We start from the raw sequence: 18,048 nt of genomic DNA on the forward strand, positions 1-18,048 counted from the left end.
GAGTGGGTTGCCATTTCCTTCTCCGATGCATGAAAGTGAAAAGTGAAAGTGAAGTCGCTCAGCCATGTCCGACTCTTCTCGACCCCATGGACTGAAGCCCACCAGGCTCCTCCATTCATGGGATTTTCCAGGCAACAATACTGGAGTGGGGTGCCATTGCCTTCTCTGATGTGATGAGGGGGAGAGGGTAAACTTAAGCCTGCAAAGTTGGAATCCATTGATATCTTTTGCTATCCATTTTGACTTGATTCCAGTAAAAATGGAGAACCATTAAATATTTGTGAGCAGAGAGAGCCACAGTTGAATCAGAATGGCCATCTGAAGAGGCAGGGACTTGGACTTCGGGTGACATGAATGCGGGCTACTGGGAATCATCCAGGTTAGAACCTGTCCCGATATCAACAGTGATTGGCTTTACCTTTGTGTGCGCATCCTGGTCAGCCCCATGCTTGGTGAGAATATCAGCGACATTCACTTTATCTTCCTGGGCTGCAAGGTGTAAAGATGTGAGTCCACTCTATGGAGAGAATGAAAGCAAAGGGGTACATTTGAAGAAGAAAATACACAGTAGCATCTATAATAGCATGTAGTGAAAAAAATCCTGGAAAATTCAGAACTGCTCCCTAGAAACTGCATCTTTTGATATTTAAAACAAACCCTCCAAGTGAATATAACTTTCCATCAAAGACATGCTCTCTAAGCTAATCAACACTGCCCTCAAATTACATTTTCTGTATTGGATACTTATATTATGATGCAAGACTTTAAAATAACCCAGCTAATAAGCTTCCAAACAACATTCATTTCAAACCCATTCTGATTCTCCTGCTGAATCTATTTATTCACTTGAATAATTGATCAACCAATTACTGCTGCTGCTGCTAAGTCACTTCAGTCGTGTCCGACTCTGTGCGACCCCACAGACTGCAGCCCACCAGGCTCTCCGTCCCTGGGATTCTCCAGGCAAGAACACTGGAGTGGGTTGCCATTTCCTTCTCCAATGCATGAAAGTGAAAAGTGAAAGTGAAGTCGCTCAGTCGTGTCTGACTCCTCTCGACGCCATGGACTGCAGCCTACCAGGCCCCTCCGTCCATGGGATCTTCCAGGCAAGAGTACTGGAGTGGGTTGCCATTGCCTTCTCCGCAACCAATTACTACTTCTACTTTATAACTGCAGCAATAATGTATATTTTCATCAGTAAAACATCACATCAATGTAAAAAACATCCAGAGTTACAGGAAATGAGTTCAGAATAAATTTCTCCAGCACCCAAAGACAGAATACTATTTTAGGGATTTACCTAAGTGCTAAATAGTGACCCGATCACTCATATATCACACCATATATTTGGCCAGTTATATGTAAATTTCCTGGCATATGTACATCAAGTAATTATTTTAAGTAATTAGGCATGCAAATAAAGTACAGTTAAGAATTAATGAAAGAATAGAGAAAGGAAGGAAAAGTGATTTATTCAGTCAGTGCCACAATCTGACAGCCTCACTACATATGCAAGTATCTCCCATCAAGCAAAACTGAAATTTAAAGGGTATCTTTAAAACCTAAATCACTTGTACATTTAAAACATGTTTTTTGAGTACCTCTCATATGCCAGGAAGTGTCCTAGACACTTGAATACATCAGTGAACAAAAGCCTCTGCCCTTTTAGAACTTACATTCCAGCTAACAGGATATTCATACCACATGTTCACCTCCTGCTGTTATTGTTCAAACACCTAGTGTATTTCTCCTCTCCCGGTGCATCTTGCATCTGCATGCTGCGGTATCCTACTTGTCCTCTGAGTTGGCACGCCCACTCCCCGAGTTCATAGCCAATCAAAGCGTCTCAACCATGGCCTGCAGGCCGGCTCTCCTACAGTCTGCTTGGGTTGAGAAATCTAAACCATGTTCTTCATGCTCTCTAGCCATGGTGTTACTTCTATAAACTGACAAGTTCACTGACCTTTAAAAAATCGAAGTAGTATTTATAGAGAAAAAAAAAAGAAAAAGATTCTCCAACTAGAGAAAGGGCTTTATGTTTAAGAGTCTGAGGCCTTTTAATTCTTAGAGTTCTGGCTGAGCTCAGCTTTGAGTTTCATAAACCATAAGAATGAGATGGAAGATACACCCTTCTGCATTAAAATGTTATCATTTCTAAACAAATAGTATATAGTCCTAAAGTATAAACATTATGAATATTAGGACAAAGCAGATTTTTCTTCATACTGTTATTCTCTATATTAAAATAGAAAACAAAATTGTTTCTCCTTAGAAATAATCAGTCTTTTAAAAATGTTACTGAAGTGATCATTAAATGAAGTAATCATCAGATGTCTCAAAGGCATCTTTAATGGCATTTCAAATGTACATGCTGATTTCTACATTATTTGCAGAATGGATTTTTTACAATATAAGATGGCAAACTAACAACCAGTGTTAAAATCCTCTACAGTTTATTATGGTAAATTTTCATGCCTAAATTATGTAAACCTTCCTAATAAATTAAGAAAACAGAAAATGTTGAAAGAGTTCTTTTCAAAAAAAATAATAATCTATTTAAAAAAAAAGTAATCTATTTCCTAAGATGTACTGGCAGACTCTACAATTGGTTGCTTTATTAGATGGGTGATTGGATAAGGAATGAAATATCTATTTCTGTATTATAGTTCTTATTAAGGAATAGTCACTTAGAGCATATTAGTTGATTTTAGTTGACCTTTCTTTTTGGCCACACTGAGTGGCATGAGAGATCTTAGTTCTCAAACCAGGGATTGAACCCATGCGCCCTTCAGTGGAAGCATGGATTCTTAACCACCAGACCACCAGGAAGTCCCTGACTTTAGTTGGTCTTAAATAGATAAAGAATATATGTAGTTTTAAAAAGCAATGGGAAATTTATTATCAGCTTTGCTTATTATCTAAGATACCTTCACAGTTGCATTTTCCTATATTTATTTCATATAAATTTATTATTATAATTTATAATATAAAAACACCAACCAAAAGGCAAGATTATATTTTTTGATATCATATTGTTATTCAGATATATCTTAACATATTTACTGAAGTTTTACTCCAGTAACAAATACATCATCATTGATCTTTAGGAAACCAACCAATATTGAAATCATGTTATACAGCTAACATAAATACTTTGTGGTTCAAATGGAATATTTTTCTCCATTGCTGAGTGGAGAAAATATTCAAAAATACTCACTAAGTATTTGTTGACTGCTAAAATTGTCTCAAAAGAAGTAATATGTTTAAAAGAATACCATCAGGGAGGACATAGCAAACTGATTCTACATATATGTGTGTGCCATTTTTATGAATTAAAAATTACCCCATCAGAAGCACAGTGTGATCAGTTTCATGAGATGTCAATTCTACTCAAATTTTTGTATGATTCGTTTATGGATTTCTTGTGTTTATTTTCAAATGAAGATTTGTTTTTAATGGACAATAAACATATGACTCATTTGTGTACTGATGTAAAATGAAATATTCTACCACTGGTTTCATGATGAGACTGTCCCCAGGGAGCTCACAGACCACCTGAGTCCCATGATTTTAACAATCACAAGGAAATCCATGCCCCAGACTTTAAGGATTGTCTGGCTGACACATTGAATTTCACCGTAAAGTGTCATCATGTTCATTCTTGTTAAAAATGCAAATATCTTTTGGAGGGTTAAGCCTATAATTAGTCTCACCATACTTTAAAAAAGGATCTCTGAGGCCTTTTGATAGAGAAGAGAGAAATGCATAAGGGCAAGGAATGTACTGGAACACTTCTGAGTGATTTAGGCACAGAACAGGACTCTGGAGGCAGTCAAGACAACCTGCCTTTTTCACAGCTCTTTCTAAAGGACATAAGCTACATAACCTATTTACAAATATTACGACCAACTTATAACTGAGTCTCCAAAAGTAATAATTAACTCAACAGTGAGATGCGGAAAGTATCTTATTTGTTTATTTGTGGGAAATTCTAAGAAACTTAACTTTCACTAAACCCACACCATGTGTTAAAAAAAAGCATCAGAAGATGTAAACAATGAGCTAACTTATAAACAGGCTCCAATATTTTTGTTTCTCAGCAGCTGGTTCCAATGGAGTACAAAGAAGTGTTAAAAAAAAAAGATAAGATACATAAATAGACAGGGTTATAGATATACATGGAGAAAGACTGGCATGTACTTGCAAAAATTTTAATGTATTTTTCCGACATGTCCCTGACTTGTTCTATTATAGTTAATACACTTGTCCACAAAGGCTATTCTCTGGAGAGATGCTTTATTAAAAACACTGATTCTCTGACCACCACCATAACCACCCAAGCTAAGCAGAAATCATTATTTCTGAGTTCCCCGCTACTGATCAACAGGTGCCTCTGATGCTCAGCCCCGCTGAGAATGACTTGGGTGGCAGGCACAGAACAACAGCTTAGAAGCAAGTGTTTGGACTGGGCCCCAGATGAAACAGCCAACTCTCCTCTCTCTCTGGAATCTGGAAGTAGGGCCAGCAGGTTCTATAGCAATCTGGACAGCTGCTTGAGCTGCGGTGATACTAACTCTTGGGAGCAACAGGATAGCCTCTCTGGTCACAGACAGAGAAGCAAAGGGAGCAGGCGCACAGAGAGAGAAAAATGACACCAACTTGCCAGAAAAGTCAAGACACAACCAGACAGCCCTCCAGGCAGAGTCTGTGAGCCTCACCCCTCACTTCCTTCTGATTTTCCAGCCCTTCATAAGGCTTGACTCCTTTGCTACCCTTGAATTCTATAAGACATCCCTGTTTCTCTCCAATACATGCCCCCTTTTTGTTTCAAATTGTCTTAGACTGGTTTCTATTTACATTGAAAGCAAGAGGCCAAACTGGAATACCTTGGTTGACATGTGGATATTGGCTCCCTTATCCAGAAGCAAGGTGACCATATCCGTGTGTCCCTCCTGCGAGGCAAGATGGAGTGGAGTGACTCCTTGCTTTGTCACGATGTTCGTCTCTGCTCCGTAGCTCAGGAGTGTGGAAGCTATCTGCATTTGATTCTTCTTGGCAGCAATATGTAAAGGAGTGTAGCCATTCTAAAAAAATAAAAACAAAAAAACACACCTATGTTGTAAGCTTAGCAATCGCCCTGATGTATGCCTAATGGAAATAAGATTCTTTAATCAATAGAAAAGTTAAAAAGTAAGGTTATAAGAAATCCAAATTCTTGCTCATCATAAGTTTCAGTCCAATAACGCCCAAATCTTTGCAAACCATTCTACTATATTTATAAGACAGATATAGACACAAATGCCCCAAAGCTTAGAATCTCCCCATCATAATGCTGCTCCTGAAGAACAACAAGCCAGATTCCTCGTCTACATCACCGTCCTTTAAATACCTGGAAATGGTTTTCATATCTCCCTTTAGTCTTCTCTTTTTCAGGTTAAATTTCCCATTCCTTCAACTATTCCTGACAGAAGCCCCATTTCTAGAGTTCTCCACTGAGGAGGACCTGCTCTGGACTGACTCTAGTTTGTTAATATACTTTAGATATGATTTTAATAACAGAATAAAACAACATTATTCCCATGATCTTGTTATAACACCCCTACTAATGTGCTTCTAGTTGGAGTGTACTTTTTAATCATTTAACAACTATTTAGTATGTGCCTACCATAGCCAGGCAGTGTGTGTGGTGTGGTGAAAAAGATTTCTGTTGTTATTGTTCACTCGCTAAGTCACATCCAACTCTTTGCAACCCCATGGACTGTAGCACACCAGGCCTCCCTGTCCTTCACCATCTCCAGGAGTTTGCTCAAATTCATGTCCATTGAGTCAGTGATGCTATCTAACCATCTCATCCTCTGCCACCCTCTTCTCCTTTTGCCTTCAATCTTTCCCAGCCTCAGGGTCTTTTCCAGTGAGTTGGCTCTTGGCCTCAAATGGACAAAGTATTGCTGCTTCAGCTTCAGCATCAGTCCTTCCAATGAATATTCAGGGTTGATTTTCTTTAGGATTGACTGGTTTGATATCCTTGCTATCCAAGAGACTCAGGAGTCTAAGAGTCTTCCACAGTTCCACAATTCAAAAGCATCAATTCTTTAGTGCTCAGCCTTCTTTATGGTCCAACTCTCACATCTGGACATGATTACCGGAAAAACCATAACTTTGACTATATGGACTTTTGTCAGCAAAGTGATGTCTCTGCTTTATAATACTCTGTCTAGGTTTGTCCAAGTCTTCCTTCTAAGAAGCAAGAGTCTTTTAACTTTAGCTGCAGGCACTGTGAGAAGTGGTTTTGGAGCCCAAGAAAAAAAAGTCTGTCTCTGTTTTCACTTTCTTTCTTTTCTCTCCTGGCCATGAAGTGATGGCACCAGATGCCATGATCTTTTAAATGTTGAGTTTCAAGCCAGCTTTTCCACTCTCCTCTTTCACCTTTTCATTAAGAGGCTCTTTAGCTCCTCTTCACTTTCTACCATTAGAGTAGTATCATCTGCATTTCTGAGATTGTTGATATTTCTCCCAGAAATCTTGATTCCAGCTTGTGATTTATGCAGTCTGGCATTTCACATGATGTACTCTGCATATAAGTTAAGCATAGTGATAATATACAGCCTTGTCATACTCCTTTCATAATTTTGAACCAGTCTGTTGTTCCATGTCCAGTTCTAACTGTTGCTTCTTGACCCAAATACAGATTTCTCAGGAGACAGGTAAAGTGATCTGATATTCCCATCTCTTTAAGAACGTCCAGTTTGTCGTGGACCACACAGTCAAAAGCTTTCACATAGTCAATGAAGCAGAAGTAGATGTTTTTTCTGGAATTCCCATGCTTTCTCCATGATCCAATGGATGTTGGCAATTTGATCTCCGGTTCTTCTGCTTTTCTAAATCCAACCTGTATATCTGGAAGCTCTAAGTTCACATACTCAAAGCCTAGCTTAAGGGATTTTGAGCATTATCTTGCTAGTATGTGAAATGAGGACAACTGTATGGCAGTTTGAACATTTTTTGGCATTGCCCTTCTTTGGGATTGGAATAAAAACTGACCTTTTCCAGTCCTGTGGCCGTGCTGAGTTTTCCAAATTTGCTAACATATTGAGTGCAGCACTTTCACAGCATCATCTTTTAGGATTTGAAATAGCTCAGCTGGAATTCCATCATTTCATGGAATTCCATCAAAGCTGGAACACATTCTAGCTTTGTTCATAGTGATACTTCCTAAGGCCCACTAGACTTCACACTCCAAGATGTCTAGCTCTAGGTGAGTGATCATACCATTGTGGTTATCTGGGTCATTGAGACCTATCTTATATATAGTTCTTCTGTGTATTCTTGCCACCTCTTCTTAATCTCTTCTGCTTTCTTTAGGTCCTTACCGCTTCTGTCCTTTATCATGACCATTCATGCATGGAATGTTTCCATGATATCTCCAGTTTTCTTAAAGAGAAGTCTCATCTTCTTCATTCTATTGTTTTCCTCTATTTCATTGCATTGTTCATTTAAGAAGGCCTTCTTATCTCTCCTTGCTCTTCTCAGAAACTCTCCATTCAGTTAGGTATATTTCTCCCATTTTCCCTTGCCTTTCACTTCTCTTCTTTCCTCAGCAATTTGTAAAGCCCTCTCAGACAACTATTTTGCCTTCTTGCATTTCCTTTTCTATGGAATGGTTATGGTCATGGCCTCCTGTACAATATTATGGGCCTCAGTCCATAGTTCCTCAGGCACTCTGTCTACTAGATCGAATCTCTTGAATTTACTCATCATCTCTGCTATACATTAATAAGGGGTTTGATTTAGGTTAGATCTGAACGGCCTAGTGGCTTTCCCTACTTTCTTTAATTTAAACAATAAAATCAGCTTATATTAATCTTGTGGTCAATTAAAATCCTCAACCTCCTTTTTGTCTCTAAAAGCTACTCAAAGGTAGAAACATGAGGCTACTACCAGAAACCAGAGGAAGTCAGACTTTGCTTATAACAGCCTAAGTTTAAACCTCACACTTGGTTAAAAGGACAAACAGATTAACAAAACTCTGGGACAAGTGTCAGTCTGGAACCTACACTGTTTCCTTTCCTTTTCTTTGTCAATTCTGGTAGAATTTTTCATGAAAAACATGTGGTGGAAACTAAAAGCGGTGACTTGCCATTAATTGGGAGACACTGAAGGGAAGCACAGCATACTGACGAAGTGCTTCTTATGAGATTCCTGAAGTCTAACTGCAAAGTGTCCCGAAAAATGAAAAGGGGCTTTGAGAATTTAAAAGGCCCTCTGTGTGGTCATGAAATCTGGATCCTCACACAGCCCTACGTTATCCCACTGTCTCCTTCTCTCCAAGTCAAGAGAAGCATTTTTCAGATCCAATGAACATTTCCCTCTGAGCTGCTCGGGAAATTCAGCAGCTCTTCCTGGAAGCCTTCTCACAGGTCCCTTACGTTCCACATGATCTAGAACACTGCACTCGAACCATGGGCTCTACTGGATAAAAGGGCACAGAGATTATTGTGGACCCTATCAGTTTACACATTTCTTTCTTTTTTTTGCAGTGGGCTTTCTTTCTTCAGCCCCAACTCTCCCCAGTCCTGTAGCACAGACTACCAAAGCTAAGCAAAGTATCAGTAAACGTACCAAGGTTAGGTAAAATCCGGGACTCATGTAGAGAAGGACAGAGAGGTTTTAAAAAATTTTAAAAAAAACAACATAAGAGATCAAAGAGAATGCTAAGTTGTAGCAATATAAGAGGTCTGACTGTCCAGCAGATACTTAACCTGGTAGTCTGAAGAGCCCTCCTAACTCCATATAGAGTCAAATTTGGGGGAACCAAATAAAAACAACAAACCCAATGAAGACTAAGAAAGGATTCTGGAGTTTGCTAGAAAGAAGCAAAGAGGTTCCAGGATCCCAGGGACTGTGTATGTGTGTGACAGGCGGGGTGGGTGGGGGATGGATGGGGTGGGTGGGGGATGGATGGGGTTTGGGGGCAGTTAGGGCGCTGTAGTGAGCAGAGTGTCGAGAGTGGAAGCAGGGCTGGGGTCTACCCACTGGCAGGCTCTTGGAGCAGCCTCAGAGCTACAGGAGTCATGCTCCCTGACAAGCTGGGGCAGGCGAGCAGAAGACACTAGAGGAGCCTCTGAAACCCGCCCACTGCAAACCCTGGAGCAGACGCTGCTCTCCCTAGTCTTAGGGACTCTGTATGTTTGCTCCTGAGTAAGGACCACACTTCGTCCAGGTGAGAGATCAAGGCTATATTTGTCTCTTTAGAAAAACCATACACAGTATAAGTTAGGTCTTCTCTCCCTGGTAGATTGAGAGTCTCTTGTAGGGGGAGAACATCCATTTTAGTTTTACAACAACCCTTTCTTTATACATATTAAGAGTTCAGATAAAGAGTTGTGTTGGGTATTGACAAAGTCTTTCATATCTTTGTTTAAAATGTTCAGCCTAGAAAGTTAATGGAAAAAACACTGGGATGTTAAATGAGCAGGTATTTTTTATTCCATTGGGATAGTTGCTCAGTCTTCATTCTTTCATTAAAATTTATTGAGAACCTACATAATCGTGTATGAGACACCTCAGAGACATACAAATATGAATACAACATGATTACTGTCCTCAAATAGTTTATAGTCTAGTAAGAAGAAAGACATTTTATGACAAATGCAGAATTGATGACATTATAGAGAAAAGGAGTTATAAATAAGAATAGTATGTGCAATAATAAAATATGTCCTGCTCTTTTGATAAACATCACAAGCTATATATTTGTAACAATAAAATATGTATATACATATTTACACATACACATACAGGCACATATGTAGGTATGGGTACAAAGTTTAAGTATTTGTAATAGTTTATCATATATAACATTTTTATATACAAAATATTATACAAAATAAACTTCTAAATAGAGTATTCCATTTTATTACATATGTATAATGTATATAAATAGACATGTAAGTATATATGTACATGTTGCTATACCAGAAGAGGGATAAGTCTCTCTCTAATGCTTTGGGATACAATAGACCTAGTAGTTAAGAGCTGGCTCTAAAGTCCGACTGTCTGAGATCAAATCCTAGCTCTGTCAATTCTTCGTCATATAACTTTGGACTTGCAAACTAACCTATTTAAATCTCACTTCCTCATCTATAAAATCGAATTACCCTCCTCTCACAGGATCATTATGAAAGTAAACAAGATATTGCATGTAAAGTCTTTGGCATATAGGTAGTAACAGCTGTGGCTCTACTATGTCATCTAATATAGCATGAATATTTTTCTACCACAATAAATAGTTTCTTTTTAAATAAACAAACTCTGACATGTTTTCAATATATGTCTGCTGAATGAATAAATGCAGCAGACAATAATGACGTTAGGTGTTATGTGACATTCATGTGTACTTTCAGTGTAATAAAGAGGCAGCTCAAATGATAGAAACATCATCCCAAGGTTCAAATCTTAGTTGGAGCTCTTTTATGAGTTGCTGCTACACATACTTCCAAAATGCATTCCTAGACTAGAAATTTAAAAGGATGTATGCTATAGTTAACAAGAATGCAACATTTAAAAACCAAAGAGCATTTCATAGAGCACGATGAAAATTCTGAGTCAGAAAAAATGAGCAAATAAAAGGGTGGGTGTACCACATTTGGTTTATACAAGAAAAGAAAAAACCTGAACTTATGTCAAAACTCATACTTCTGAGTCTAAAACACGGAGTCCTGGCAGTAAGAGTCATCTTTCCTGGCTCCTGGGCACATCTCCTTAATATTTGCTGACTTGTAAAAAATTTTAAAAGGTTTTGTGGAATCAAATGGAAGGGGAAAAATGTTAATACCAAAAGCTACTATCAGTACTAGTTGCAGTTATAACAATACCGTATGTTTAAAAACCAGTTCCCATGTGCTGTCAGATCAGTTACATCCTACACCTGTAAGCCCTTTCTGTGGTCCTCACCTTGGCCATGGCGTGAGGGGAAGCACCCTTCTCCAGTAACAGCAGCGCCACCTTCTGGTTGTCATAGTGAGCAGCAACATGGAGCGGGGTAAGGCCATTCTGTAAAGGGTGTGTTTAAGTTTCAGTATTAATAAATTAGCATTAGCTGCTGTAAAGCTGCCAGGATGCATGGAAAATGATACCGATTAAGTTCATGTTAATGCATTAATATAGTCAATAGGAAAAAATCAAAGTAAATATCTCATGATTTTCATGTTAGAAATGTAACTAAAACTGAAAATGAGCAGTTGAGCTTACAATTAACACAGAGCATCTGGATTCCACCATAAAAAAACGTCTAAAATGCCACGTAAGAATTATTACATTAACATTGCAAGGATTCTTTCTAATATAGAGAAGTTCTGGACCCTGTTGTTAAATCAACACACGTTTGAGACACAGCCTTTTTAAACACCTTCAGAATCGGTATGTATGTGGACAGGTCACAGATAGACACCTGCATCATGTCTATTTGGCATAGATTCAACAATTACATTGATATTTCTTTCAGAAGACTGAGAAAAATATCTTGAAACAGCGATCCCCCAAGTTTTGAAATTAACCGAGTTATAGGCTAAGAACAAACATGCATTACTGAAAGCTTTTACCTTCCCCGCAGAATCTGCGGCAGCACGGCGTTGCAAGAGAAGTTTTGCCACATCCAGGCTCCCATACTTGGCAGCTACGTGCAAGGGGGTAAAACCCTTCTGAAAATGGGAAGAACAAAAGTAAAATGTAGCATTTGTCTTTGTGACTGCTAACAAAATCCTTTTAACAAAACCTATTAAGCAAACTATGTTGATTCTCCACTTGGGAAAAATACTGGAAACATTAAATCTGTTAGTCATAAATGAGGACTAGAATAAGGAATAAAATTTAACAAGCAAGAGTTTGGCTTGACAGACTGGACAAAAGAAATCTTATTCTGAGGGCTTCGAGACTGAAATTGGACCTTATAGGCTCGGAATGTGCAAGGGTCAGTAAAATGGCTCTGATCTGGGAGTGGAAAAAAAAAAATCCTGTCTTTTTCTTACCTCTAAAATTAACAGGATTAAAACAATAGTGCCTTCTGTCCAGACTCTTTTTTCCTATTCTTTTTATAATACCTGAATTCCAAATTTCTTCATTTAAGGTTTAGGGTATTTTAGCAGTCATGATAAAAAAACAAGTGGTTTGTGATTCAGTTGATTGCATTTTCTGCAGAAATAGCAAGATTAATGGTGGACAGAACAAAAAGTGTTCACCTTAAAAACCACCTCTCCTCCTGAATGTTATCCCTTCCCACACTTTATCTAATACCTTTTGGAAATACGCTTTACTTCTGGCATTCTATTGAGCTGATTAACACCAGACTAACTGTTGCTTTCCTACACGTTTGTATGTACAGATTCAATGTCTTGTGTGCCTAATCCACGTCACTCTGTAATTAGCAGTGTGTTACAAATATAGCCAAGTTCCTGGACTCAGATCTCTAGGATGGCACAGCTCCTACATCATGATCTCAAATCCATCCTATTGGCCAGACAGTCTAACCACATGCTCTTCTGGCACTGGGGTGGGCGTGGGAGGACTCTAAAGCTGACCAGGGCTTGCAAAACACACACAACAAACATGCCTGGGTTAAGTGGTCTAAGATATGCTCTATCCTCCAGAGCACTTAGGCTCTCAGAATACAGAATACAGAACATCCCTCAAGAAACAACACTGCTTTCTCATGGTATCACTATACAAATTATTTTTAAGATGTCTTTTTTTCTTTTTGCTTTTTTTGAACCTTAGGTACTAGTCAGTCTTTGGAGGAAAGTAAATCTGCTTTTTGCAAGTGTGGGAAGAATATAAGAAATCCATTTAAGCCAACATATGTTATTAATACTCTCCTCCCTACACACAATGACCGGGGTGACCCCCAGGGTGAAGTATAAAACCACGTGGTAAAGAAGAAAAAAAATAAACTTTTATCCTTAAAGTCTTGCTGGAATAGTGATCCAGCCCCTTTATAAATTTGGAAACTATTATTAGACAAGACTACATAGAATCTTTACTGTAGAATCACAAAATAGAGGGTGGAAAATCTCTCTTGAGTCACACATTTTCCTTCTTCCCCTATGTTAATCGCATCAGGATTTCACTTGCCCTCTGATATTTATAAACACTCACATAGCTTTAATAACGGAGAAGGCAATGGCACCCCACTCCAGTGCTCTTGCCTGGGAAATCCCATGGATGGAGGAGCCTGGTAGGCTGCAGTCCATGGGGTCGCTAAGAGTCAGATACAACTGAGCGACTTCACTTTCACTTTTCACTTTCATGCATTGGAGAATGAAATGGCAACCCACTCCAGTGTTCTTTCCTGGAGAATCGCAGGGACGGGGGAGCCTGGTGGGCTGCCGTCTACGGGGTCGCACAGAGTCGGACACGACTGAAGTGACTTTAATTCTAAAAATCTTTGAAAGACAAGGGACTATATTTTGTTCCCTATTTCTGTATTTTGCATATCTGAATTTCATTTATTTATCACCTTCGTCTGAGGAGACAATCACCCAACCTTTCTTGGGTTGCTATTGCTGCTATTCTTACTATTATTATGGAGCTGACCCTTGAATAAAATGGGTTTGCACTGTGGGAGTTCACTTATATGCAGATTTTTTTCAATGGCAAATACTATGGTACTGCACAGTCTGCATCTGGCTGAATCAGTGGCACCCCACTCCAGTACTCTTGCCTGGAAAATCCATGGACGGAGGAGCCTAGTGGGCTGCAGTCCATGGGGTCGCTAGGAGTCGGACACGACTGAGCGACTTCACTTTCCCTTTTTACTTTCATGCATTGGAGAAGGACATGGCAACCCACTCCAGTGTTCTTGCCTGGAGAATCCCAGGGACAGAGGAGCCTAATGGGCTGCCGTCTATGGGGTTGCACAGAGTCGGACACCACTGAGTGACTTAGCAAGGCTGCACAATGGATATGGAAGAAACCAGGATACAGAGGAAGTGCAGATGTGAAGACAGACTACAAGTTACATGAATATTTTCAACTGCATGAAGCGTGGGTGCCCCAAACCTCCTCAGTGTTCAAGAATCAAACATGCTTTTTCTTGTTTATGATTTTAAAAAAATTAAAAATACTTTCAACCCTTTAGATTTCAGCATTTGAATAACAGTTTCTTACATCAAAACATGTTTTGCAGTCATAGGCAACCATGTAGGTCACAATGGATAGTGGACTGCTTCTACCGCTAAGAGGACAGAAGCCACCGCAATACTTCAGTTTATACTTGAAAACTTCCTTCTCTCTCAGAGGTTGTATTTATGTCTACTTATTATGAGCAAATTGAAGGTGTCTCTTTACAATCTGAATCACTGTTGGACTTGTCGGAATTATTTTGCCCTGCAAACAATTCAGTTGTTGTAGGCTGTAACACGGCTCATTCTCCTCTTCTGGACTAGTTCATTTCTTTTGCTCCAGTAAATTGTGTTCATGTTTCATTCTAAGTCACATTCAAATAGTGTATCTCAAACACAATGCGTCAAGTGGAAAAAAATTTGTCTGCCCTAGCATTAAACTTGGAACACAAGTAAAATTCTGTGATACGGATTTTCTTTAGAAAATCTACTTTTCTACTTAAATTAGAATTAGATTAAAATTGTCTAATTTTCTATTAGACAATAGTGACTAATAAAGTGTGATTCTGCAGCCCACTTCTGTTTAACCACTGTGAGCTGGTTAAGCAGAAACCAGAAAAGGCGTGATCACTGACACCAAGGTTGGGAAAATGCAAGATTAAGTAAAGTGAATTTCTAGGTGATACTCTTGACAAACTCTTAACTCGTAACAAATACAGTACTGCTAGTCTAATGCAGTGTTCTTTTCCTCACTAGGAATACTAGCTCAATGTTATTTGGGAATAGTATTTTTTTTTCCTCGTGGCAATATATTACAGATTTTACCATGGAAAGTGAAGAGAATGTAGCCCCTGCTTTATGGAAATCATCTTAATTAAAGTTCTAGGGGGAATTCCCTGGCAATCCAGTGGTTAGGACGCCACATTCCCACCACAGGGAGCCCAGGTTTGATTCCTGGTCAGGGAACTAAGATCCCACAAGCCAGACAGCCTGGCCAAAATAATAATAATAAAGTTCTAGAAATAACACCAGCATTAAATTAGGAGAAGAAAATCCAGCCCTCTTTATTGAAGATACTATACGTAATTTCAAAATCCCCCTTGGTCATCTAGAAAATGAATCTCAAACATTCAAAGAGAAAGAAGTAAGTGGGAGGCTGACAGGAGCTCCGCCCTCCCTGCCTCTGTGACTCAGGGCTGCTCCCGGTCCACGTCGGCATGAAGCCACCCCTCTTACCTTGGTAGCCAAGGAGTGGGCTGCCCCCGCTTCCAGAAGGACCGAGGCCACGTCCACCTGTCCTTCCCTGGCAGAGATATGCAATGGCGTGTACCCATTTGTAGTGGCCGCATCTGGATGAGCCATATGTTGCAGAAGCAGCTGAACAATTTCTGTCTTACCCAGGCGGGAGGCAATATGCAAAGGCGTCTGTTCCTCCTACAACTCAAGTCAAGTAAAAAGTTAGTGCCAGGATACACCGAACTTTACCAATAGTGCATTTTACCCAGATGTTTCATGATGTCTCCTCGGAATCTCTAGGAACCTCTACCCCAAAGGAAATTATTTCAACTCTGACCACAGTTTATATCTTGTTACAGAATGACCTGTTTGGTCACAAACTCTTCCTCAGATTTTTTAAAAGTAGATATTTCCATGAACTTGGTCATCGTTTTCTGTACATGCCAAAATGCTTCTCAATTCATTAAGGCTTCAGCCCTCACTGATGTTTAAATATAAACCAGCTTATGGTTCTGAATAAGAAAGAAATGTAGTCCAGAAGTCCTAAGACCTAGATTCTCATCCAAAAGCTTTCACCAAGAGACAGTATTCTGGGAACCGAATCAAGAGAAAAAGAACAAAGGATGCTGGGAAAACGTTGTTATTATTCCACTTAGCAAGCCAAGGATACACATGCTGGTTATTTTCTTCAAGGAGAGACTGTGGATAAAGATGATATTGTAATCTGATTTAAAAAGATGTCATTCCAGGAAATGTGGCAGATGGGTCTGGGACTTGCATCCAGGGCTTCAAAGATCAAATGGAAGTCTGGCGAGAAGATAATGGGGTTAAGAATTTGCCAAGTGCTTTTCATTTAAAAAAGGGAGAGGATATAGCTGGTATAAGAGACAGGAAGGACACATTCAAGGAGGCTCAAGAAAACACCTGACTCTAATGTGTGGTCAGGAAAACGTTTTCAGTGTTCAGAAAACCAGGCCAAACTATTCTCTTATAAAAAGAAAATTGTGGGTAACCTTAGTGAGGAACAGAGGTATATCTCTAATCTGCCCAAGGGCATGTCCTAACAAAGGTGAAGGAGGAGAAGCTGGGCCAGCTTCCAGGGCTAAGAATGAATAGAGAAGATAGAGCGGGGAAGAATTGTTCAAAAAACGCAGTATCTGAAAGTTATAAGAAAAGAAGTATTAAGAGGGAGTGACAAGAAGAGATGGATCCAGGATGGTAAGAACAAAAGAATAAATAGGAATTATGTAGAACTGCGATTTTAGAAAAATTTGCACTTTCTAAACTTTTTTCACGTACTCAACAAGTCCTATGCTTATAACAGACCTCAAAGGAAGGTGTAGGATGTATTAGTCGGTCTTTTCCAGAGGAATTAAATGAGTTCTCCAGGACTGTCCGAGGTGACTCAGTTATTAAAACAGAACGTGAATTCAGGCAATGGATTCTAAAGACATTTCTTTGTCTGTTCATTCTACAGAGACAATATGATGGCCACTAAGAAAACTAATGGGCTTCCCAGCTGGCGCCAGTGGTAAAGAACCTGCTTGCCAATACTGCAGACGTAAGAGACGTGGGTTCGATCCCTGGGCAGGGAAGATCTCCTGGAGGAGGGCATGGCAACCCACTCCAGTATTCTTGCCTGGAAAATCCCAGAGAGAGAGGATCCTGCTGGGTTACAGTCCAAAGGGTCGCAAAGGGTCGGACAAGACTGAGCCACTTAGCACACACGTAAGAAAACTAAGAGGGCAATGGGGGATTCTCAAGAGGAAAGGAAACTGACAACACTTTAAAAGATACAACTTTCTCTGAAATACAGAGGAGATAAGAGAGGAGTGAAGAGAATGGACAACTACCAAAATAAATGGAAAGCAAAAACAGCAGCAACAATCAAAAGACCAAAGAACTCGAGGATAGCAATCATGAACATCTGTTGTTTCTGGGTGTCCTTTCTTGGACTTCCGCCCAGCAGATTTTGACAGAGGTGGGTGTTGCAAGTGACACACTCTAACATGTGTTTTCAGTGAGCAAGGGAGAGAGTCAGGGCAATGATAACCCCTCAATGCATAGCTGGGAAGCAACAAACCTTGACTAGTGGTGACTGAGTAACTGGCTAAATTATCAGTGTCTCGGTTCTTAGACCATAGAGCACTAAGGTAGTCGTTTTTTGTTTGTTAAAGTTAAGAAATAAGCTTTCTTGCCTAATTTCTTTAATTTTTGGTACAATCCTATTTGAAAATTGAAAAGGAAAGAACATACAGATTCAATAAGAAATTTTTCCACCTGAAATCAGAGATTCTAAGACTTCTGAATGTTCAGGTTGTTGTTTTCCTGTTGAATAACAAAGGTTTAATTTGCCACCCCCAGTTAAAGCTAATTCAATCCAAAGCAAAGAACTGGGAAGGCACAGAAGATAATATTAAAGAAAAACTGTATGTATCTTGACCTTCTTGGTCTCCTTCAACTGTCAGTTCAGTCGCTCAGTCGTGTCCAACTCTTTGCGACCCCATGGACTGCAGCACGCCAGAACTCCCTGTCCATCACCAACTCCCAGAGCTTGCTCAAACTCATGTCCATCAAGTTGGTGATGCCATCTAACCATCTCATCCTCTGTTGTCCCCTTCTCTTCCTGCCTTCAATCCTTCCCAGCATCAGGGTCTTTTCCAATGAGTCAGCTCTTCGCATCAGATGGCCAAAGTAT

At 39.5% G+C, this 18,048-nt stretch overlaps 1 protein-coding gene across 1 annotated transcript in view; it reads right to left on the reverse strand.

The window, feature by feature from the left end:
* Window positions 1-18,048, reverse strand: part of ANK2 (ankyrin 2, neuronal) — a 252,844-nt gene that overhangs the window by 96,453 nt on the left and 138,343 nt on the right. The window contains 5 exon segments of the mRNA XM_010858507.1: window positions 419-517; window positions 4,887-5,084; window positions 10,954-11,052; window positions 11,601-11,699; window positions 15,351-15,548. Coding sequence (XP_010856809.1) covers window positions 419-517; window positions 4,887-5,084; window positions 10,954-11,052; window positions 11,601-11,699; window positions 15,351-15,548 — 693 coding nt within the window.

The sequence above is a fragment of the Bison bison genome, unplaced genomic scaffold (genome assembly GCF_000754665.1).
Source record: "Bison bison bison isolate TAMUID 2011002044 unplaced genomic scaffold, Bison_UMD1.0 scf7180017864389, whole genome shotgun sequence".
NCBI lineage: Eukaryota > Metazoa > Chordata > Mammalia > Artiodactyla > Bovidae > Bison > Bison bison.